This window comes from Nycticebus coucang, chromosome 4 (assembly GCF_027406575.1).
Source record: "Nycticebus coucang isolate mNycCou1 chromosome 4, mNycCou1.pri, whole genome shotgun sequence".
Lineage (NCBI taxonomy): Eukaryota > Metazoa > Chordata > Mammalia > Primates > Lorisidae > Nycticebus > Nycticebus coucang.
In genome coordinates, this window is record NC_069783.1 from 92,972,104 (window position 1) to 92,996,284 (window position 24,181).

The 24,181-nt window shown below is 39.7% G+C and overlaps 2 protein-coding genes across 5 annotated transcripts; one reads left to right on the plus strand and one right to left on the minus strand.

The window, feature by feature from the left end:
* Positions 1-7,663: 7,663 nt before the first annotated feature.
* On the minus strand, positions 7,664-14,512 carry LOC128584633 (cytochrome c oxidase assembly factor 5). 4 transcript variants are annotated; one of them, XR_008379703.1, is made up of 5 exons: positions 14,298-14,512; positions 13,897-13,977; positions 11,512-11,595; positions 9,248-9,449; positions 7,664-8,039 (listed from the first exon to the last, which is right to left on the minus strand). XR_008379703.1 is itself a non-coding variant. In XM_053589701.1 (4 exons), the coding sequence occupies exons 1-4, from the start codon at positions 14,394-14,396 to the stop codon at positions 9,408-9,410; spliced, it is 273 nt and encodes a 90-aa protein (XP_053445676.1). In that variant the 5' UTR covers positions 14,397-14,512; the 3' UTR covers positions 8,073-9,407. The 4 variants fall into 4 exon arrangements, 3 of the variants coding, with proteins under 3 accessions (XP_053445676.1, XP_053445675.1, XP_053445677.1); XM_053589701.1 differs by lacking the exon at positions 7,664-8,039 and having other exon boundaries at positions 8,073-9,449; positions 13,897-13,944; XM_053589700.1 differs by lacking the exon at positions 7,664-8,039 and having other exon boundaries at positions 8,073-9,449.
* Positions 14,513-14,577: 65 nt separating this feature from the next.
* Positions 14,578-23,691, plus strand: UNC50 (unc-50 inner nuclear membrane RNA binding protein). The gene is made up of 6 exons (XM_053588203.1): positions 14,578-14,709; positions 15,727-16,010; positions 16,786-16,906; positions 21,158-21,297; positions 21,384-21,485; positions 23,349-23,691. Exons 2-6 carry the CDS (start codon positions 15,731-15,733, stop codon positions 23,483-23,485), a joined length of 780 nt encoding a protein of 259 aa, XP_053444178.1. The 5' UTR covers positions 14,578-14,709; positions 15,727-15,730; the 3' UTR covers positions 23,486-23,691.
* Positions 23,692-24,181: the final 490 nt, after the last annotated feature.

Sequence of the window (24,181 nt, forward strand, 5' to 3'; positions counted from 1 at the left end):
ATCAAGTTCGGAAATAGCATCAACCATACAAAACCTCCCTATAAAGAAAAGCCAGGGACCAGATGGCTTCACATCAGAATTCTACCAAACCTTTAAAGAGGAATTAGTACCTATATTACTCAACCTGTTCCAAAATGTAGAAAAAGAAGGAAGACTACCCAACACTTTCTATGAAGCAAACATCACCCTGATCCCCAAACCAGGAAAAGACCCAACAAGAAAAGAAAATTATAAACCAATATCACTAATGAATATAGACACAAAAATATTCAACAAGATCCTAACAAACAGAATCCAGCAACACATCAAACAAATTATACATCATGAAGAAGTCGGTTTTATCCCAGGGTCTGAAGGCTGGTTCAATATATGTAAATCTATAAGTATAATTCAGCACATAAACAAATTAAAAATCAAAGACCATATGATTCTCTCAATTGATGCAGAAAAAGCTTTTGATAATATCCAGAATCCCTTCATGATCAGAACACTTAAGAAAATTGGTATAGAAGGAACATTTCTTAACTGATAGGGGCCATCTACAGCAAACCCACAGCCAATATCGTATTGAATGGAGTTAAATTGAAATCATTTCCACTCAGATCAGGAACCAGACAAGGCTGCCCATTGTCTCCACTGCTCTTTAACATTGTAATGGAAGTTTTAGCCACCGCAATTAGGGAAGAAAAGGCGATCAAGGGTATCCACATAGGGTCAGAAGAGATCAAACTTTCACTCTTCGCAGATGATATGATTGTATATCTGGAAAACACCAGGGATTCTACTACAAAACTCTTAGAAGTGATCAAGGAATACAACAGTGTCTCAGGTTACAACATTCATAAATCGGTAGCCTTTATATATACCAACAATAGTCAAGCTGAAAAAACAGTTAAGGACTCTATTCCATTCACAGTAGTGCCAAAGAAGATGAAATATTTGGGATTTTATCTAACAAAGGATGTGAAAGATCTCTATAAAGAGAACTATGAAACTCTAAGAAAAGAAATTGCTGAAAATGTTAACAAATGGAAAAACATACCATGCTCATGACTGGGAAGAATCAACATTGTTAAAATGTACATACTACCCAAAGCAATATACAATTTTAATGCAATCTCCATTAAAGCTCCACTGTCATACTTTAAAGATCTTGAAAAAATAATACTTCGTTTTATATGGAATCAGAAAAAACCTTAAATAGCCAAGACAGTACTCAGAAATAAAAACAAAGCAGGAGGAATCATACTACCAGACCTCAGACTATACTCTAAATTGATAGTGATCAAAACAGCATGCTACTGGCATAAAAACAGAGAAGTAAATGTCTGGAACAGAATAGAGAACCAAGAGATGAATCCAGCTACTTACTGTTATTTGATCTTTGACAAGCCAATTAAAAACATTCAGTGGGGAAAAGATTCCCTATTTAACAAATGGTGCTGGGTGAACTGGCTGGCAACCTGTAGAAGACTGAAACTGGACCCACACCTTTCACCATTAACTAAGATAGACTCTCACTGGGTGAACTGGCTGGCAACCTGTAGAGGACTGAAACTGGACCCACACCTTTCACCATTAACTAAGATAGGACTCTAACTGGATTAAAGATTTAAACTTAAGACATGAAACTATAAAAATACTAGAAGAGAGTGCAGGGAAAATCCTTGAAGAAATCGGTCTGGGTGAGTATTTTATGAGGAGGACCCCGTGGACAACTGAAGCAGCTTCAAAAATACACTACTGGGACCTGATCAAACTAAAAAGCTTTCTGCACAGCCAAGAACACAGTAAGTAAAGCAAGCAAACAGCCCTCATAATGGGAGAAGATATGTGCAGGTTATGTCTCCGACAAACGTTTAATAACCAGAATCCACAGAGAACTCAAATGTGCAGAAAAGAACAAGTGATCCCATCACAGGCTGGGCAAGGGACCTGAAGAGAAAATTCTGAAGAAGACAGGCGTGTGGCCTACAGATATATGAAAAAATGCTCATCATCTTTAATCATCAGAGAAATGCAAATCAAAACTACTTTGAGATATCATCTAACTCCAATAAGATTAGCCCATATCACAAAATCCCAAGACCAGAGATGTTGGCATGGATGTGGAGAAAAGGGAACACTTCTACACTGCTGGTGGGAATGCAAATTAATACATTCCTTTTGGAAAGATGTTTGGAGAACACTTAGAGATCTAAAAATAGATCTGCCATTCAATCCTATAATTCCTCTACTAGGTATATACCCAGAAGACCAAAAATCACATCATAACAAAGATATTTGTACCAGAATGTTTATTGCAGCCCAATTCATAATTGCTAAGTCATGGAAAAAGCCCAAGTGCCCATCAATCCATGAATGGATTAATAAATTGTGGTATATATATACCATGGAATATTATGCAGCCTTAAAGAAAGATGGAGACTTTACCTCTTTCATGTTTACATGGATGGAGCTTGAACATATTTTTCTTAGTAAAGTATCTCAAGAATGGAAGAAAAAGTATCCAATGTACGCAGCCCTACTATGAAACTAATTTATGGCTTTCACATGAAAGCTATAATCCAGTTATAATCTAAGAATAGGGAGAAGGGGGAGAGGCAGGTGGGGGGGGAGGATGGGTGTAGGGAGGGTGATTGGTGGGATTAAACCTGCTGTTCATCTTACAAGGGTACGTGTGAAACTTAGTAAATGTAGAATATAAATGTCTTAGCACAATAACTAAGAAAATGCCAGGAAGGCTATGTTAACCAGTGTGATGAAAATGTGTCAAACAGTCTATAAATCCAGTGTATGGTGCCCCATGATTGCATTAATGTACACAGCTATGATTTAATAATAAAAATAAAATAAAAATCAGAGAAATATATGATAACCCAAAAGATTATTCATTCTTATGAGCACCAAGAGCACAGGCTCCAGCAAGGGCAAAAAAGATGAGCTGCAGAAATGGTTAAGTTCTATTCAGCAGGCTGTATGTTCCCTTTGAGAACCTTAAAAACAAAACAGCCCTGGCCAGGAGTATCACCTGATGCCCTGCATACACTGACCATGGGCACTGGCACAGTGGGTGTTGGCCCCAGGATCAATGTAGGATTTGGCTGGAGGCCAAATGCTAACTCTTAGGTAGGGAGAGTAGGTGGGAGCTTCACCATGCTCTGCAGTGCAGTGGGAGCCCATGACATGGAGCCCCCTCCAAGCTGCACCCTGAGTGGAACACCCCTTCCTTCCTGTGCTAACGTGGCAAGTGGATGATAATTTGTTCCTATTAGCAGTCACTACGCAAGCTATGGCATCCCAAGGTGCAGGGTTGGGATATCCACTCTGCAGATGCCTTCCCCATCCAGCCCCTTAGTACCTTGGCACCATCTTTGCCATGACTCCTGCCTGCCCCAGAAAGGTGGGCCTTTCAGGCCAGTCCAGACAGGTCTGTCACACTCCGTTGTACCACTTAACCAACATAAAAGCTGAAGAGACAGGTTAGAGAGGACAGAAAAGGTGTTTCCACTTCCCCGACTATCAGAGAGATGCATGGAGACAGTGCTCCATTGCTTCCCCCACCCTGCTACCCACCCCTCTCTTGGCCTCTGTGGCCTGACTTGTTCTCCTGGTTGTCCCATATCTCTATCTTCCTTCACTCTCAGATTTGCTTGTTGTCCTCTGTCCACCCCTAATATTGTGGTAGCCCCAGGGTTCTGTCCCTGTTTCCTCACATAGGATGCTCTTCCTGAAAAATCTTAGCCACTCCTATGGATTGAATGCCACTGTTATGTAATAACTCCCAAATTTCTAAGTGTCACAGACTCTCTCCCAAGGTACACATCCAACCAGGTCCTACTCATTTTTCTTGAGTGTCTCTGGGCATCTCAAATACAGTATGCTTACACACACCCCTCCTCCACACCTGGGGGTCATCATCTCCTTTCTTCTCTACCTCCCATCAGGCACTAAGATCTATATCTCTTCAGCCCATCCATTTCCATGCACATACTCACAGCCCTGGTCTGTGTTCGAATTCCCTGTAAGCTGGACCACTCCTGCCTCATTCCTCTATCAAGGACCACTGCAGGCACACTCTTCTCTACAGTGATTTCTCCCCACAGACAATGAGTTGGCCCTTCAAAATAAATTTTCCTCTCATTCAGTGTTAAATATGACATTACATCACACATACTGTCTGTTGTGCCTTTCACCTGTAGTCCCAACAGCAAGTATAACGCCTGCTATGAAAGAGCTACTTGAAGTTTATTGAATACATTTTAAAAATGGTATTTTTGTGCTGTTCAATTGAAATCTTTCCTATGTGAGCACTAGACTGTATTGCTTTTCTCTATACACAATCAGTTATTCTAAATGCATCACAAGGGCCCAAATTCAATAGGTAAAAGGAAAAAAACTTAAGAGTAAAGTATGGTAACCTTGAGGAGAGAGGGAGAGTCTCTGTTCAAAGTCAGGTGTTACAGGGGTTTCAGGCAACGTTCTTTTGATCTGGATGGTATTTACATGACTATTTATAATTATCTGTTAGTATACAAACATCCTATTCACTTTTCTGTATGCTGTTTATATTTAATAAAAAGAGTTAATATTTAAAACCCAATATTCATTGAACAATCTGAAATCAAGAAAACAAAATACTTAGGAAACCAAGGAGACAAAAGTCTTGTATATTGAAAACTATAAAATTTTGATGGAAGAAATTAAAGACATCAATAAATTCAAAGACTTCCTCTATGCATAGATTGAAAGACCTCATATTAAAATGAGAATATTATCCAAAGTGATCTACAGATTCAAGGCATACACCATCAAAATCCCAGCAGCATTTTTTGCAGAAATAGAAAAATCCATCATAAAATTCATGTGAAATCTCAAGGGAACCCAGCTAGCCAAAACAATCTTGAACAGCTAGAAGTCTTACACTTCCTGATTTCAACACGTATTTTTACAGAACTACAAGAATTAAAACAGTGTGTCACTGATGTAAATAAGACACACAAAGCAACAGAATAGAAGACAGAACCCAGAGCTAAACCCTGGCACATATGGTCAAAAGATTTTCCACAAGGGTGCTAAGACCATTCATTAGGGAAAGGGCAGGCTTTTCAATAAATGGTGTTGGGAAAACCAGATAGCCTTACGGAAAAGAATAGAGTTAGACCCTTACCTTGCACCATAAACAAAAGCTAAAACAGATTGAAGACATAACCTAAAAGCTCAAACTAGAGAACTGGAGAAGAAAACCCACAGTAAAAGGTTCACTGGACTGGGAAGTGATTTCTTGGGTATGACAGATACCAAAAGCAAACTCAACAATCTTAAGAGCAAACAACCAAACTGAAAAATGGGCAAAAGACCAGAATAGACATTTCTTCAAAGAACATATACAAATGGCCAAAAAGCACTTGAAATGATGCTTAACACCATTTATCATTAGGGAAATGCAAACCAAAACCATAATGAAATGCCACCTCATACCCATTAGGATGACCACTAAACTCAGAAAGTAATAGGCATTGGCAAAGCTGTGGAAAAACTGGAACCCTTGTACACTGTTGATGGGAGTGTAAACTGGTGCAGCTGCTGGGGAAAATAAGGCGGTTCATCAAAAAATGAAAAATTATCGTAGATCTGACAATTCCACTTCTGAGTATATACCCACAAGCATTGAAAGCAGGGTTTTGGAGATATTTTGTACACCCACGTTCATAGCACCATTCAGTGGCCCAAAGGTGGGGGCACTAGGCAACCCAAGCACCCAATGACACATGAACAAACAGAATGTGGTATACACATACAATGGAAAATTATTTGGCCATAAAAAGGAAGGAAATTTTGGGCCGTGCCTGTGGCTCAAGGAGTAGGGCGCCAGTCCCATATGCCGGAGGTGGTAGGTTCAAACCCAGCCCTGGCCAAAAAAAAAAAGGAAGGAAATTTTGATATATAGAAAGTGGCCATAAAGTTCATGCACAATTTAAAATAGACAACCATGGCCACTCCGTACTACAAAATGGATGAATCTTGAGGACATCATACTAGGTGAAACAAGGCAGTCAAAAAAGACAAATATAGTATGATTCTGTCCATGAGGTACTCAAATTCAAAGAGAAAGAAAATAGAATGGTGATTGCCAGGGGTAGGGGAAGTGCTGGTGGTGAGGGGGAGCTGTTTAATGAACACAGTTTCAGTTTTGCAGTATCAAAGAATTTTGGAGATGGTGTAACAATATAAATGTGCTTAACACTACTGAACAGTACACTTAAATATAGTTAAGATAACTTTTACATGTATTTACCACAATTTTTTTAATACAGTTAATAAAGGCATGAAAAAATATTTTTAAAATGGATGACTTAACATATAAGTAAAACTATAAAGATCCTAGATAAAAATGCTATAATAAATTTTCATAAGCATAAATTAGGCAATGGTTTCTTAGATACAGCAAAAGAGAAATAAATTGTTATTTATGAAAACCAGAAATTGTGCTTCAAAGGACACCATCAAGAAAGTGAAAAGACAAATCATAAATTGGGACCATTTGCTACTTGTCTTTAAGGAACTCCCTTTAAGGGACTTCCACAAAATGTAAGAACTCTTAACAACTCAACAATTACAAGACAACCCGACTGAAAACTGGATTAAGGACTTGAAGAAACCTTTCTTCAAAGACCTACAAGTGGCCAATAAGCACATGAAAACGTGCTCAAACATCACTACCCATTAGGGAAATGCAAATTGGATTAAAATCCCAATTAGATCCATTTCATACCCAGTAAGATAACTGTAATCAAACAACCGTTGATGTAGAGAAACTGGAACCCTACACATTGTTGGTGGAAATGTAAAATGGCACAACCACTGTGGAAAATTTTTGGCATTTTACCAAAAGGTGAGAGTTGGGACGATCCTATAATTTAATAGCCCCAGAGTGGAAAGAAGCCAAATTCCACCAACTGATTAAATAAATGTGGAATATTTATACTATGGAATATCACTGAGCAATAAAAAGTAATGGACTACAGATAGACTTTACACATGGATGAACCTTGAAAACATTATGGCAAATGAAAAACTATGTGTTATATAATTCCATTTATACAACAAGCCCAGGATAGGCAAATCTTTGGAAACAGAAAGTATAATAGTGGTTGCCAGGGGCTGAGAGGAATGAGAAGTGACTGCTAATCAGTATAGTTTTCTTTCTGGAGCGATGAAAATGTTCTGGAATTAGATGGTCATGTTGGTTGCAAATTCTCTAGACATACTAAAATTCACTGAGTAACATAGTTTAAGGGTGAATTTTTTTTTTTTTTTTTTGAGACAGAGTCTCATTTTATCACTGTGGGTAGAGTGCTATGGAGTCATAGCTCACAGCAACCTCGAACTCTTGGGATCAAGCAATCATCTTGCCTCAGCCTCCCAGGTAGTTGGGACTACAGGCACCTGCCATAACACCCAGTTAGTTTTTCTTAAAAGGAGAGATAGGGTCTCGCTCTTGCTCAGGCTGGTCTCACTCCTGAGCTCAAGCAGTCCACTCACCTCAGCCTCCCAGAGTGCTAGGATTAACAGCCAACGGCCACCGTGCTGGGCTCCAGTTTGAGGGTGAATTTTACGGCATGTGACTTTCTCCAAATAAAGCTCTCAATAAAGCTGTTAGTAAAAAGAAGACAAAGTTTTCTAAAATATTTTTTAGAGGCCAGATGTGGTAGCTCACACTTGTAATCCTAGCACTCTAGGAGGCTAAGGCAGGTGAATTGCTTGAATTCAAGAGTTCGAGACCAGCCTGAGCAAATCAGGTGTTGTGGCAGGCACCTGTAATCTAGCTACTCAGGAGGCTGAGGTAAGGAGATTACTCAAGCCCAAAGTTTAAAGTTGCTGTAAGCTATGATGCCAGGGCACTTTACCCAGGGGAACAGAATGAAGAATCTGTCTCAAAAAAATTAAAATTAGGGTGGTGCCTGTGGCTCAGTGAGTAGGGTGCCAGCCCCATATACTGGAGGTGGTGGGTTCAAATCCAGCCCCGGCCAAAAAAACTGCAAAAAAAAAAAGAGAAAGAGAAAAATAAAAATTAAAAGACATTTTAGAGTGTTTCTTACCAAAGTCACTTTTAATAAAAGTTGGAGCACTTAAAGAGATGTATAACAGTTATTGGAAAAAATCCATCAATTTCCCTTTCCTGGTGAATAGCAGTACACATAACAGACCTCAGGGATATTCTACAACAATGACCCTTGCTGGTGTGTAACTCTTACAGCCTTTTAGAACCTTTAAAAATGCAAGTGAGCTATATAACGTCTCAACTCCTTTAAATCCAATGAACTATGGAAGTATAAACCAGCTCTGGTTCATTATTCTTCAATAACAAAATAAATAGAAAACTTGGATTCCTATTTGCTTTCTACTATATTAAATACCAGAGTAAAATCATTGTAATGCTAAGCTTTTTCAACCACTTGTTTTTCACTCTTGCTTTCTCTAGTGAACGCCTGTTTCATTTTGTTCCACGTCTCTTTCCATTTAGCATAAGGCCCTCCACTAATCCAATGTGATTCTGATGGGAGTTATCATTGATAATGCATCTGATCTAACCCAGGCCTGGCCAAGATCACAATCCCCATCTCTTTTCCACAGGGACTGGTCCAGTGCAAAGGCAGCTGATTCAGGCAAGGCCAGAGTCCCTTTGTAGAATTTGATTTGTGGACCCTGAAAAAGAAAGTTCTCTCTTTTTGGATCAGAAATTTCTAAGGATGTTGCCTGTGGCTGACAGTGGTCCATTATGTGGACAGAGCCAGTGTGCAAATGAAATCAGGAAACAGGAAAACACATGCTGATAAAGCTCCCGGGAAACATCTGAGGCTTGGCATCCACCTATACTGGATGATATTAAACTTTTGAGATGCTAACTTCAGTGAATCAGTGCAAATGAAGTATTTCTTCTCTAAGGAATCAAACACAGTTCATTTTAGAACTAAATAGAACAGACTGAAAGTAAGTTTTATCCTGAACTTTCCAAACAGACATCTTCTAGACAGCCTCCACGTTATGGATTGTGTCAGTGGCCTTCCGAATGTGAAAACTGTGTAATTTGATTGAGGAGTCAAGTTTGAAAATAACAATCTATCCATTCTTTGTGCTTTAGAACAATTTTCAAAAAACATTTATTACGCTCTCAGCCCATAACTGTTCCACTAAATTTTTGCTCTAAAAGTAACTCACATCTAAAGAATCATTTAGTTTATACCTATTCAAAAATAGAACTCATCCATTTTCTCTAGTGTTCCATGGAGGGGGGAAAATGGTCCAAAAAGATGTAGCAAAAATGATGTTTCCTATTTGGCTCTGCTGTTTTAATGTCCAGAGAAAAATCCTTTGTTGTCTTCACCTTGGTTTCAATAATGTTATCAATAACCTTTTCTTCCTCTGAATCTTGATCTGGTATCCAACTGAAAATAGACATACAATTAAATCAAGTTGGGTACAATTATCATTAATAAAACAAAAACTTTGGTAAGGGGTGTCACTACATGAGAAAAGTAAATCAATTTCCAGCAAAATCAAAAAGGCAATTTTCATTTCATTTTCCAAATTTCACTTCATTACTGTGTTTGTTCTTGAAACAACAAACATAATAATACATAAAGATGGCATTAAAAACAAGAGTTCCAATTCAAGACGATCAATAAGGATTTTTTTCTTAAGTAGAAACCAAGTTACATTTACTTTTTCTTTGGATTACAGTCAATATATGTTCTTTTAGAAAACTTTCAAGGTTTAAGTATATTTGAAATCAAATATATGTACTTGAAATCTTCAAATAAATACTGACTGGGAGTGGGGGAAGAGCCCTGAAAAGTGTTAAGTAACACAATGATTTTGGCTGACAGCATGTTCTTTAAGCCTCCCAGTGCAGTCACTTCTTAAGGATGGTAGGTAAAATGGAAGGTTCTAAAATCAGTTTATAAGGCAAAATTGCACTCAGTATTACTCCCTAAAAATCCTATAGGAAGGAATTATTTTGGCAACACACCCTATCAGAGTCCAACACAATCAGTATAGTACAGACACCCATTATTATTCTGAGTACTAGATGAAGTAGCTAAGAGTCATATTTTCAAAAATAAAAAATAATCTGTAAAAACAGGAATCATAAGCTGGTAAAAGCTCCTCATACTATGTAGGAACAGCTGATGCAGAGTTCCTGTCTTATCTTCAATAGGACAATCTGAAATAGCAAGCGAAATTATGAATTGTTATGTTTCTGTTTTTTTGCTAAGCATGTACAACTGAAGTGATATTAGTTGTGACTTGACTCTGCTCAGTTTATAAGAATCTATTAGTTGGCTACAAAGTCTATTAGACTGTTCTTTCCAGCATCAAAGTGTAAGTGAAGAAGCTCTGCCTCACAAGCTCTGCCTGATATTTAGAAATGAACTGAAGCACTTATTATTTTTCATTCAAGACAATTAGAAATTTCCTAAAGAAATAAAAATTCTAATATCTTAACTTTTTTGAACATCATAGAACAGGGAATTTCAGGGAGTTTAGTATAAATTCAGTCATTTGATATGATTACATAGTATAATTCACTAACTGCTACACTACGTATTCTTCATGACTTCTCTATTACCTAAACCTGCTCTGAAATTCTTAACAAATCTAAAGGCTTGTATTCTACATGGATAACTATGGCAGGGAAGGCAAGAAAATACTTCCCTCTTTTATTAAATGGCAGGAAAAGATGGCAGAGAACTGTGTCTCTTGAGAAAGGCAACAGTGTGAGAGTGTGGCCAAATTTAATCTAACTATATCTCCTCCCTGCATCTGATTAGCTGGCAAACATGCTCAAGTTATGTATACTGCTCCTGGGAAATAAATATCGGTATCCTGTTTCTTTTGTCAGCAAAAAGGAATTTTTAGTACAGTTCCTAAAGAAACAAAATCATGCTCAAGTCCAAGTGACTGCTTTCTTTAAAAGAATGTTCATATTCTGATATCATTTTTTCTTTCTCCAAGACAAGACTCTCAATTTTCATTCCAAAGATCTCTGCAGATCTTTCAAATCAAAAAATGTTAGAGCAGAATCCAGACTTCAATGCCTTCTTAGGCCCTAACTCCATAATCTATCACTCCAAAATTCTGACACAGATAGTGATATTTTCTACATAAGGTGAACGTGTATACACCTTACACCTCCACATTATGGATTGTGTATAACTGCCAAATGACCTAAATTCAGAATGACTGACATCAACTTTCAACCATTTATACTTGCCAACACTTCATTCTGGCACTTTCAGAAATTCATGTAGGTTTTCAGAATAACAGGAGAATCAGCCATGGGCTTTCATGGATGCTATATTAACATTCAACTCGCTGGAGTAAGAATATTATCTACATCCTTTTTCCAAATTGTATCACTGCAATTTACAACTATGAAGTACTCATACATTTAAATTCACATAGCTAATTTTTAGCATAAGCTTTTAAAAATCTTTAACCACTTACCATCGATCTTTTACATTCAAAAAATGAATATTGCAAAGCTTTGCAGTATCCTTCCTTCAAACACTGCCGAGGGGATTTTCCTTCCTATGACACATAAAAAAATATAAATGTCTGGGGAATTCTCTCACAAAATATGGAATCACTGTCCTGAAAATTGTTCTTTTTAAACATGTTAATAGAGGAAAGTAAAAAGTTATGTGAGAAATTGCTGTTAATTCATTTTGATTTTTGGTGCTTACAGAGAAGGGATAGAATGAAAAAAATTGTAGTTAACTTTTGGGCACTTTAAGGGTACTGCTGAGTTCTTAAAAGCAGTAGTTTCCATAGGATGCTTTTCTTTAAAATGTTTATGTAAAAATCTATAAACTTGTATCTTCATCTCCTGAGAACTGTGAATTAAATCAGTAAAATCAAAAGATTTTTAGTGTTGGTACTAAACACTTTACATCAGTGGTCCCCAACCTTTTTGGCTTCAGGGACCAGTTATTTTTCCACAGAAGCAGGGCAGGAATGGGACCAGAGGTGGAGCCCAGGCAGTGATGGAAGCAATGGGGAGTGGATGTAAACACAAATGAAGCTTTGCTCAATCGCCCTCCACTTCCTAAGAGGCCATGCACTGGAACCTTTTTGGCACCAGGGACCAGTTTCATGGAAGACAGTTTTTCCACTGACTAGGAGGGAGGGTGGGGAAGGATGATGGGACAAAAGGTGGAGCTAAGGAGGTGATGCTATGTGGCCCAGTTCTCGACAGGCCACATTACCACAGCTTTACATAGATGATAGATGTTAATGAGGTAGGCTGGAGTACTTAAAACATGGGGAAAAACATAACCCAGATTTCATCTGCCCTACATAATCAGAGACTTCCCCTCAAGCAGATTTTGACTCTCCATCACTGCAACCACTCCCCAGACTTTGATTTTTCAAGTGCTGGTCACACTTCTCTAGTTTTTACTACTATAAAAAAAGCTACAGAGTACCACATCCATGGTGTTCCTGTTCTCCAGGAAATCTTGGCCACTTTCTCGTCTGTTATCCTGCCTGGGTCCAGTGATTCTCAAAAGTGGGTCAGTATAGCAAGCTTCCTTGCAATATTACATTCCTCCCCAGACTCTGCAATACTGGTGATGGGGTATGTTGGCTACATGAATAATGTGGAGGTAGACAAAAGACTGGATGATAGACTGCTCGTTGTCCATTAATATCATCTCTTCCTTTTTAACCAGCATATGGCTGGGCTGCATTTCCCAAAATTTCTGGATTGGTCCTGAAAGAGGTTTACCCCCTTTGCTACTGACACCATAAGGTTGGTAGACCTACGAAGTGGAGGCAGAACATTGTTGGACCATGAGTATGAGAATAACATCCTGTTATTATAAATTAGCATAAGCTTTTAAAAATCTTTAACCACTTACCATTGATCTTTTACATTCAAAAACTGTTAATGGAGACAAAAAAGGAGATACCCTGTGATGAATGAAGTTCCTCTGGTATATTTTCAATCTCCTAAGAGTAATTAAATTCTAATAAGTCTATCCAAGAGATGCCACTCAATCTTTTGCCTTGCTCCAGCCCTACCAGAATTTATATCCTTCCCACCATTACCTTGACTTTCTCGGAGCTCCTCTAGCACTATCTCCCAAGGCAGCACCTAGAACTATGTCTTTATGTTGAATTTCTCCAGAGTGTGGAGCCACATGTTTCAGGTGGCTTAAAGATTGGGAAGAACAGATTATAGCCCTCATCTGGCATGAGAGCAGATTAACTACTTTATTCAAGAAGTTTAGGATTCAGACGAGGTGGCCATACACAGCAGGCACAGACCTTGGTCTCCAGGGTCCTCAGTGGGGAGTGGTGGGTGGTAGCTGCTCTTTTAGACTACAGCTGAACAGCTGAAGGCACCACAAAGTAATTTAACACAAAATAATGAACTTCCTGTAAAAGGGCTGTTTATAATTGTCAGGTTCTTCTAACTCAGTGGTTCTCCACCTTCCTAATGCCGCGACACTTTTAATACAGTTCTTCATGTTGTGGTGAAAATAATTTTATGGTTGGGGGTCATCACAACGTGAGGAACTGTATTAAAGGGTCGCGGCATTAGGAAGGTTGAGAACCACTGTTCTAACTGAACTCAGCATCAATAAGACCACATAATCAATGGGGGAAGGCAAAGTCTGCACCAGGTGTCGTGCTCATAATCTCTGCCTGCAGATTTCTAAACGTCCAGAGATCCACTTTCCACACAAAAGAGACTATGTCCCATTCATAAGTATTTAGCACTCAAATAATGTCTGCTAAATCAACTGACACAAAAAAATCAACTTGAAATTCTCCTTGCCAGCAATATTGTCCTCCACGGCCACTAGTTTCTTTCTTCAGTCCTACCTTATGTACTTTCTTCCTGTGGACGTTCACTTCTGTGGTCTTCTGATGCTGAAAGTCAGGAGAAAAGCCAAGCTCCTCACTCTAAAACACACGGGCCTTCACATCTGGCTGCAACCTTCCTCTGAAGCCTTCAATCGCACTCTCATACCGCTGGGCTCCTCCCAGCCCTCTCACATCTCCCTGCCTCTACACTTGCTGTTCTTTGAGATTTTACCCTCCCAAACCACTCCTTCACTTGAGAAACCACTACTCAGCCTTGAAGATTCAGCTCAAATGCCACCTCTTCTCTGAGGTATTACCCAGAACGACTAAACGCTAAATCCAGCTCTTGCGGGCCTACCGGGACACGTTCGAGACCTTCGCCGAGCCCCGCCTCCCGGTAGCAGACCCGGGCAAGCTACCTGGAGCACACAGTCCGACTGCAGCAGACAGACGCCCAGGTCCTCCTTCACGCCCGAGCATGGGCCACCCTCGGGCTTATCTTCGTAATACCGGGGCATGACGGCGTCTCCTGCCCGCTGCAGCCCCCAACCTCCACCCTTCCAGTCTCCAACAGCTACGACCTGTCGGGGTGGGAAGCGAAGCCCGCTACGGAAAACACCGGAAGCCTCCCGTAACAACTTCCGGAGGGCCGCAGGAACGACGGGAGCCCAGGAGGCGGCGCGCGCGCGGCGGAAGTGGGCGGAAGTGACGCGGCGCTCCCGGAGCGCCGGCTTCGCTGCCGGAAGGGGAGTCTGCTGGGCTTGCGCTCGGCTGCCGGGAGGAGGTGGTGGGCAGGAGCGGACCCGTGTCGCGGCCGCCACCGGGCAGCAGGTGAGGCCTGAGGACCGCTGTGTTCGCGCGCGGCTCCGGCTCGCGACCCGGGCCGTTTCCTCCAACAGCGCGCGGCCCGGCGTCACTGCGGCCGGCACCGACCGAGGCGGGTCCTGCCCCTCGGCCCGCTGCAGTTAGCAGATAAAATTAAGGACGCTCAGTTATCCTTGAATCACAGTTAAAGGAATATCTTTTAGTGTAAGCATGTCCGAGATACTGCGTGAGACATACTTAATACCAAAAAACTGTTCATGCCTTGACAGGAATTCAGATGTAACTGGGCGTTCTGTGTTTTTAGTTGCTAAACCTGGCGGCAGTACCCGGGCGGGTGGCCAGTGGCTAGGGCTGGCGCGGCACTGCTGCTGTCCGGGAGGCCTGCGACGTGGAGTGGGAGATGGGGCGGCCTGGCAATGACCTGTGGTCACCGGGCTTCGGACTGGTTCGACTGGACTCCGACGACACTGTCACTGCTCCTGCTGAACCATTCTGAGAGTAAAAACACTAGAGATTGGGGTGGTTTGTTTTTATATCACATTCTGGTGACCTGGGAGCTTGCTGGCTATATGCTGATGGACCTGTGTGATTAGGCAGTTTATTTTCCTCCTTAGTTACATTGCTTTCTAATAGATGTAAGGGCTTTTCCTTTAAAGGCTTGGTGGATAAGTCAAGATTCGAATCTTGGCTCCTTAACCGTCTTCATACTCTTGGGGAGGACACGTCAGCTCCCCATGCCTCAGTTTCCCTTCCCTCAGCTAACAGTAGTGGCCTGGGAAGGCTGTTTGAGGATGGAGTGAAGTGTAGGAATCTCTTGGCCCTTGGATAAGTGTTTAACGGGGTGGTTCAGAAAGGCAAGGTGCTCCCAAGACTCAAGACAGCCTCAGAACCAGATGCATTTGACTCTCAGGGGTTGGAGAGAACATATAAAGTAATCTCCTTTCCAAATAACTTGGAAGAAAGGTGTGAGTAGCCAAAAGTTTCTTCAGATTATGCGTAAAAGAATTTTTTTTCTTCATCTAGGGAGATGTTACCAAGTACCTCAATGAATTCCTCAATGCAAGGAAATGGAGTCTTGAATTCCAGGGATGCAGCGAGACACACGGCTGGAGCAAAACGCTACAAATACCTGAGAAGGCTTTTTCGTTTTCGGCAGATGGACTTCGAATTTGCTGCTTGGCAGATGCTCTACCTGTTCACTTCCCCACAGAGGGTTTATAGAAACTTTCATTACCGAAAGCAGACAAAGGACCAGTGGGCCAGAGATGACCCTGCTTTCTTGGTCCTGTTAAGTATTTGGCTCTGTGGTGAGTGTCACTTTATCTGGAATAAAGTTGAAGAACACATTGAGCAGTTGTCTTTGGAGGATCTTTTATTTTAAACGTGTTGGTCAGAATTTGGAAATGTGTGAATCTATTTCTTCCTTTCTAAAGCCTCAGAAATCTCATAGGAGAGAAGGTATTCTTCCTGGTTCAACGGGTCCCAAGCAGATGCCAGAGTAAACTGTTAACCTTGGTACTTTGGAAAGCAGAGAGTGATATTCACTCTGTGTCTTTTAATTACTATGAATTGGTACCCGAATGCCAACTTACTGTAAAAAGGAATATGGAGATTGGAAATTGCATTTCACAATCAGGCAAATCCAGAGTAAGAGTTGTAAAAGTACTGATGTAAACATGAGAAACTACTTTCAAGTTCTCCAATCCTGTAATGCAAGGGTCTCATCACCTTTAGGGTGTTTTCAGTTTGTAAGATGCTGAAGTTTGTAGGAAATCACGCAACTTTAAAAGGATTTAAAATATGTGCATGCCTTCTCCTATTGGTGCTATTCAAAATGCTAGGCCTACTGTGGTGAACTATCCTGGCAAGGGTCCTCCTTAGGCAGCTTAAAATATCTCAGTAGCTGTGCTATGTTCCAAGGTGGTATGAATTTCTGCATCAGTTTCCAATAATACACCTTGGGAATTTTGTTTGCATGTCTGTCTCCCCCACCTGACTGAGCATCTAGAGGTCAAAGAATGTGTTCTGTACCCCCAGAACCTAGGAGAGTGCCTGAATCAATCTTGTAAATCTTTCTTTCAGTGTCCACAATAGGATTTGGCTTTGTGCTGGACATGGGATTTTTTGAGACAATAAAGCTTCTCCTTTGGGTTGTATTCATAGATTGTGTAGGCGTTGGTCTTCTGATATCAACTTTAATGTGGTAAGTACCATACCTTCAGTTTTTCAAATGCTTCCATAGTCTCCAATTTGTTTACTTCAGAGGTACAATAACTGATGGAAATTGAAACCAAGATAGATTTTCTAAAATGATTAATTTTGACTGCCAAAATTATTATAACTTGCCCTCCTGTATTGTTACCTATCTGAAAAAATACTTTAAGTAGATGGTCTGTATCACCAAAGTGCAGCAAATGATTGAAATAACGATTCTATCATACTAACAAAATCTCTGATTTTATAAAAAATGTTATCCACTTAGCCAAGTCTGCATAAGTTATTTGGATGATAGCACAGTTTTCTGCATTTGTCAGTAAGGACACTTCTAGATTGTTAAATGTTCTAGATGTTTAAATGTTCATGAGTGTTTAGATCCATGAAGATCTCGAGGGCTATTTTATGGAATCTTACTTTGAATCTTTGACATTAAATGAAGTATACTTGAAAGGGGATTTTTTTTTTTTTTAAACTTCCGGTGTCTTCTTGCTGAGTGAAAACATGCATGTGCTTGTGCACACACACACACAGGTTTTATTGAAAGAGTTATAGGTCTGACATTGGGGTTGATTTGACAACAACAGTGTACTGAGTACACTGTTGGTTTTTCATTTCTTTCACAGACGTAATGCTCTTGTCTGGTTGGTATGCTGGGTGAAGGGCAATAGATTTAGCCAGTGATCTCAGTTGGGGACCAGTGGATGAGTAGAGGTAGTGGTCATTGTATGTTACAGAAAATAATTTTGAACATTATAGCCCCAGGGAGACCAGATTCAAATGCCAGCTTGGTCATTTGTGTAACTCTTAGTCCCAGGCTGCTCTTTTGTAAAATGAGCTAATTATCCATTTTGCCAGATTTTTGGGGAGGATTGTGGTGCAAAAATTACCTGGCATATAGTTAAGGGCTCAATATGTGACAGCTATTAATATTTTAAACAAAACTCTGAGACTATAATTACTGAAATACCAGTCTTTTACAAGCATAACTGAGAGATTCTGTAGGTTCAGTTCTAGACTACTGTAATAAAGCAAATATTGAAATAAAGTGAGTCACACAAATTTGTTTCCTGGTGCAAATTGAAGTTACATGTATATTATACTGTAGTCTAGTAAGTGTGCAATACTATTATGTCTAAAACATATACTTTAAAAAGACTTTATTGCTAAAAAATACTGACACAGATACAAAATGGGGACATGGTACTGAAAAAATGGCATCAATGGACTTGCTTAACACAGGATTGCCACAAACCTTCATTTGTAAAAAAGTGCAGTGTCTGCAAAGCACAGTAAAGCAAAGCTCAACTAAATGAGTTTTGCATGGGTTTTCCTTTGTAACTTCTGACTAATTCAGGTTTTATATGTGCTAGTCAATAAATGCTGTGCACTGCTAATCTAAAATTCTAAAACTGGGACAGTGCCTGTGGCTCAGTGAGTAGGGCCCCGGCCCCATATACCGAGAGTGGCGAGTTCGAACCCACCCCGACCAAACTGCAACAAAAAATAGCCGGGCGTTGTGGTGGGCACCTGTAGTCCCAGCTACTCGGGAGGCTGAGGCAAGAGAATCGCCTAAGCCCAAGAGCTGGAGGTTGCTGTGAGCTGTGCCACCCCAGCACTCTACCGAGGGCGACAAAGTGAAACTGTCTCTAAAAAAAATAATAAAATTCTAAAATTGGCCTAAAATGAATAACTGCTAATGTAGGTACTGTAGTCATTATTAGGAAATCTGTGAGATTTCTTATTCAATAAAACTTTGGAGGGAATGATTTAGTTTGTAGCAAGCATTCTGCCATGAATACACTGCAGCCCCTGGAGGGCTACAGAAACCAGGTCAGTCTGGAGATTCACACCATTCATACGAGTCTATATCATTGTTTGAGTTAAATAGCCAAGGACACTTGGTAATTTTGAGAACCATGTGTTGTGGTATGTGTGAGGAACTAGAACTAAAAACAATTACATGCACTGTAATCATCCCAAAGGTGCTATAGGAACTAATACAAGGTGTTTTGGGGAGATGTGGGAATCACAAGTGCAAAGGACATAAAAGCATGGAACAGCATACTAGGTCTGGGAGCACAGGGTGACACTGAAGGGTTGAGGAAAAGACGTGACTAGAAAAATTGGCCTTAATGCAATTCAGGGAAAAATTGGACTTTATCTCATAGGCTGCTTCCTTCTATAGGTTCTGAGTGGAGGAGAGGTGGGGCACTTGGAAGCCTTGAAGTAGGAAAATGATCAGATTCACACTTTAGGAAAAGTATTTTCCATGCATTGGCAGGGGTGGAGAAGTAGGCAAGCCTGGACACAATTGCAGGGATCTGCGTAGGAATAGAGGATGCCCAGAGTGGTGTGGCAATAACAGAGATAGAAGGGACAGATGGATTCAAGAGCTTCCTGCAATAATAGGATATGAGGAGGGAGGGCTGAGGTCTCCTGGGGGATGGCCTGCAAGCTTTGGGCTTAGGTGACCAAGTGGCAGGTGTAGATGAAGTATTCCATGTGGGCTGTGTTGAGTTCAGGAAGCTTGTTAAGTATTTAATGGAAATATGAAGGTCAGTAGACACTGAGGTGCCTGATGGTAGACTAGTAACAACAGCCAGAGCCATGACAAGAGCATGACTGGATTATTAATATGGAGGTGAGAGGTGAGAATGACAGTGCCTCAGGGCTCTCAGAAGGCGTGGCTACCTTCTAGAGTTAAGAACCAGCCTGAGAACAGAGGCTTGGGAAGCACTCATTTAGGGGCAGCATGAATGCAGAAAGGGACCCATTGGAGAGTGAGCTACATGTTAATTCCACAAAATTTTATTGGCATATTTTCTTGGCTAAAACAATACTTTGTTAAGCTCCAGTTTTCTCAAGTGAAGTAGTAGTATTTCGACATTTCCAGATAACTATGCGTGGGATTATTAGTACTATACCATATTTATCTTCTGTTTCTTTATTTACTAATTTCCTTCCCACTATAGGAATAGGATTTTCTTAATTATATCTTTGAATTTAAATGATACCTTAAAAAGTACATTGACTTTCTAAAATGTTTATAATACTACAAAAGATCTATTTTTTCTATTATCTATTTTACTTTTTATTCATTGTTCATGTAACGGAACCAGTGGGCTGTTTTGTGAACAGTGATGTTAATTCAAATAATGGTCCTGATGACTAGATTTGTCACTGTTAACTCTTTTTCCTTACTGGTTCCTCCTGTTACTTTTAACTTTTTATAGGAGGTTGACCTAAGTCTTAGACATTGGGCATTGGACCTGTTGGCTATCCATGTGCATTTTTTTTGGTGATGTCATTTGGGTCCTTGGCTTTAAATATCATCCTCACATTAATGAGTTTGTATCTATAGTTCGGATCTCCCCTCTGAACTTGAAACTTTATATACAACTTCTTACTCCATACTAATAGGCATCTTCAACTATAGTAGGTCCAAATCCAAAGTCCTGCACTCTTCCTGCCTGCCTCAGAACACTGGAGTTAATAGCAGCTCCATTTTCCATTTGTTCATGGCAAAAATCTCTCCATCATCTTTGACTCTTCTTTCTTGTATATCACAGCCAGAACTTAATCCCATCAGTTCTATCTTCCTACTGTGGTGTGTCCCACATCTCCTCACCTTTACTTTTACTAGCCCCACTGTTCATCTCCTCCTGACAAGTAGCCTTCTAAATGGTCTCTCTGCTTCCTCTTGTCCCTGGAGTCTGTTCTTGGATCGGCCACCAGCGAGACCCTGTCATAACATTAAGGTCAATCTTCTCACAATTCCACAATGGCTTCTTATTTCACCAAAAGTAAAAGCCAAAGATTCACAGCTACAGGCTCTATAAGACTTGGCTCCCTGGTTCTTCTATGACTTCATTTCTGTTCCTTTTCTTCTTTCTTATGGACACACTGGTTTCCTTGCCCATTCCTCAGATGTGTCAGGCACCATCACTGCCCTTGGGCTTTTACCCAGATGTTACTTACTGAGGGTCACATCTAAAATTGCATCTCAAGTTCATGTTCTCTGCCCTTTACTGCTTTATCTTCTCCATGGTACCATCTGACATATTAAATGTCATCATCAGTCTTGCCCACTAGATTGAAGGCAAGGATTTTTGTCTGTTTTCTTTACTGCTGGATCTCCAGAATTTAGAATAATGCTTGTGACATATAAGGTAGTTATTAAATATTTATAGAATTAATTTTATCATATTATGAAAGAAATTTTAATTTTGCACTTCAGGTTCATCTCTAACAAGTACTTAGTGAAACGACAGAGCAGAGACTATGATGTAGAGTGGGGCTATGCCTTTGATGTGCACCTGAATGCTTTTTATCCACTCCTAGTCATTTTGCATTTTATTCAGCTTTTTTTCATCAACCGTAAGTAGCAGTTACTTCACAAAATATTATTCGTCTTCATTGTATGCATTGGTAAAGAGACTCATTGTATGTGTCTCTTCTGACAGATATTATCCTAACAGATACGTTTATTGGATATTTAGTTGGAAATACCTTATGGTTGATTGCAGTTGGCTATTATATCTATGTAACCTTCCTAGGATACAGTGGTAAGTAATTTTAAAATATTTTTTTGGTTGCTTGGGAACATAGTGAGAGGGGAAAAGTTCTAATGCTAATGTCCTGCCTTTATGGAACACTTACAGATGGCATCCCAAGTATATTATATAAATTATCTCATTTAAGGTTCATAACAATTACATGATATAGGTTTACTTATCCCCATTTTTCAAATGAGGACAGTAGGGTCTCAGAGAAGATTAATTTGCCATGGGCATGTAGCTGGAAAGCAATCTATCTGGTCTAGAACAGATTTTGTTAATTTCTAGGAATCCACACTGTTTATCTCCAAGTTACTGGCAGGAATCCAAGACCATTTTGCTCTTCCATTTCTCCTGTGCTTTCAGTTTCTGGATTACCACAGAAAGGATAGAGAGTGAGAAAGGGTTCCAGGGGTCCTCAAACTTTTTAAACAGGGGGCCAGTTCACTGTCCCTCAGACCATTGGAGGGCCGGACTATAGTTTAAAAAAAAAAAAACAACTATGAACAAATTCCTATGCACACTGCACATAGCTTATTTTGAAGTAAAAAAACAAAACAGGAACAAATACAATCACACCATCTCATGTGGCCCGTGGGCCAGTTTGAGGACCCCTGGTTAGGCCATCATATGGTCACATAGGTATGTGACCTGAAGGTGTTCAAAAACTTTTTGAGTCATGCTTTTGCCTCATTTTTAGTTTTTATGATCACTGTATAGTTCTGTAGATGAATACACATCATCTACAGACTTTACTGTCCCCAGCACATACTTGGAAATTTACTCTAAAACCGTGTTGTCAATTCATCTATGAATTTTTTCATTTGTGTTAAAAAAATGATCTCCATTACAGAAAGCTAAATAAAATCTGGAGACTTTGTTAGCACGGTGTGGGTTTGTGTGTATTTTAGCCTTTCCTTCCTTCCTTATTCTCTGGAAGATGAGGACCTTACGGTGGACACGAAGAGCTCTTACAGGACTGGCTCTTCTAGTCAGGGTTGCCCCACTCCCACCATCATGGCTGGTTTGTCAGGGACCACTTAACCCCCCATTGTAAGGCCTTGATTTGGATATTGGGGGTCCTTTCTCTAGACCAGGGGAGATGTCTATGACATTTACCTTCAGATTTCTAACAAATTTTGAGAAAGTATTTTGTGTTTAGAACATTCCAACATTAGTTTCTCTGTATGGATGTTTGAACATTCCCCTGGTAACTCCGTACCATGTAGAACATTTTCTTTGGTATAGCTCAGTTTCTGCTTAAGAACTTCTGTATGAGAAGTATTTAAGTCAGAGTGAATGGAGTAGGTCCCACTAAGTAAGCAATGAATAAGACATGGATGTCTGGGGATGGACTTGAGTTTTCGTTTTCCTGAAGTGTTGCATGACCGGAATAAACATATCCTCCATGAAGCTTGGGATACTATTTGAGCTCATGCAGTATAAATGGGAGTGTGATACTTTTTACACTGGAAAATCCGTAATAGCTAAAACCTGGCTTTTTTTTTTTTTTTTAAATCATCTGTGTGCTTTAGATGGACTCCTAGAGGATTCTGAAGCAGTCACAGGTTTAAATTCACCAGTTTTCATGAATATTTGTGACGTTTCTCTCTCACTTTTAACCCCTCTGTCTTAGTGCGCTTCCTACACAGCCTGTGTGCTGGAATAATCCCTTGCCTTGACACAGCCCTAAGTAAGAGGGAGGCAACAGGGAAGAGTGGGAAGAGTAGTGTAGTTGTAGCTGTAAATGGCAGAATCTTACTCAGAAATGTGTGCTTTTTTGGCCCCACATGTTGAAGGGCTATTTTTCAAAATGTCATTAGTCATATTTGCTTTTTAAAAAACATCAACATGTATTTGTTTCTTTTCCAGCCCTGCCATTTTTGAAAAATACAGTAATTCTTCTCTACCCTTTTGCACCTCTCATTCTGCTGTACGGGCTGTCACTAGCACTGGGATGGAACTTTACCCATGCTCTGTGTTCTTTCTACAAGTACAGGGTAAAATGAAAAGAAAAAGTAAGAATATTTAATCTTAACTGTGTCAACAGTATTGATGAAGTGATTTCTTGTAAAACTTGTAAATAAACTTATTGTAAATAGCGTAAAGATGTAAAGTTAAAATTTGAAGAAATACATAGTTAACACTACTGTTAAGTACATTCCTTAAAACTAATTAAATGTACATTTCTATAATAAATATTTTTTAAACTAAAGCTTGCACTTTGTTCATTAAATACTAAGGGCATGGGGAAAACAAATGTAAAACTATTAATATAAATTATTTTTGAGAGAGTATCATCTATTTGGAGAATGTAATAATAACCATATGCCCCTACCTTCCTCCTGGCAAGTTACATAGTCTACCTTATTTCTAATGAGATGTATTTTAAACATGAGTTATATATAGGCCACATGATCCCAGCCTCTTTAAACTGTAATGTCACTCAAACAAGAATCACTATTCTACATCATCAATACCATTTTCTATGTTAAAAAAATAATTTTTTTAAGCAAATATCCCAATATAGATTAAAGAGGCCCATCGTGGGTACTCTTTATTTTGGGAATTGTATAGTATATATAATAAACACCTGTATATATTCATAATCACAATCTTTTTTTTTTTTTGGAGACAGAGTTTCACTCCATTGTCCAAGGTAAAGTGCTGTAGTGTCATAGCTCACAGCAACCTCAAACTCCTGG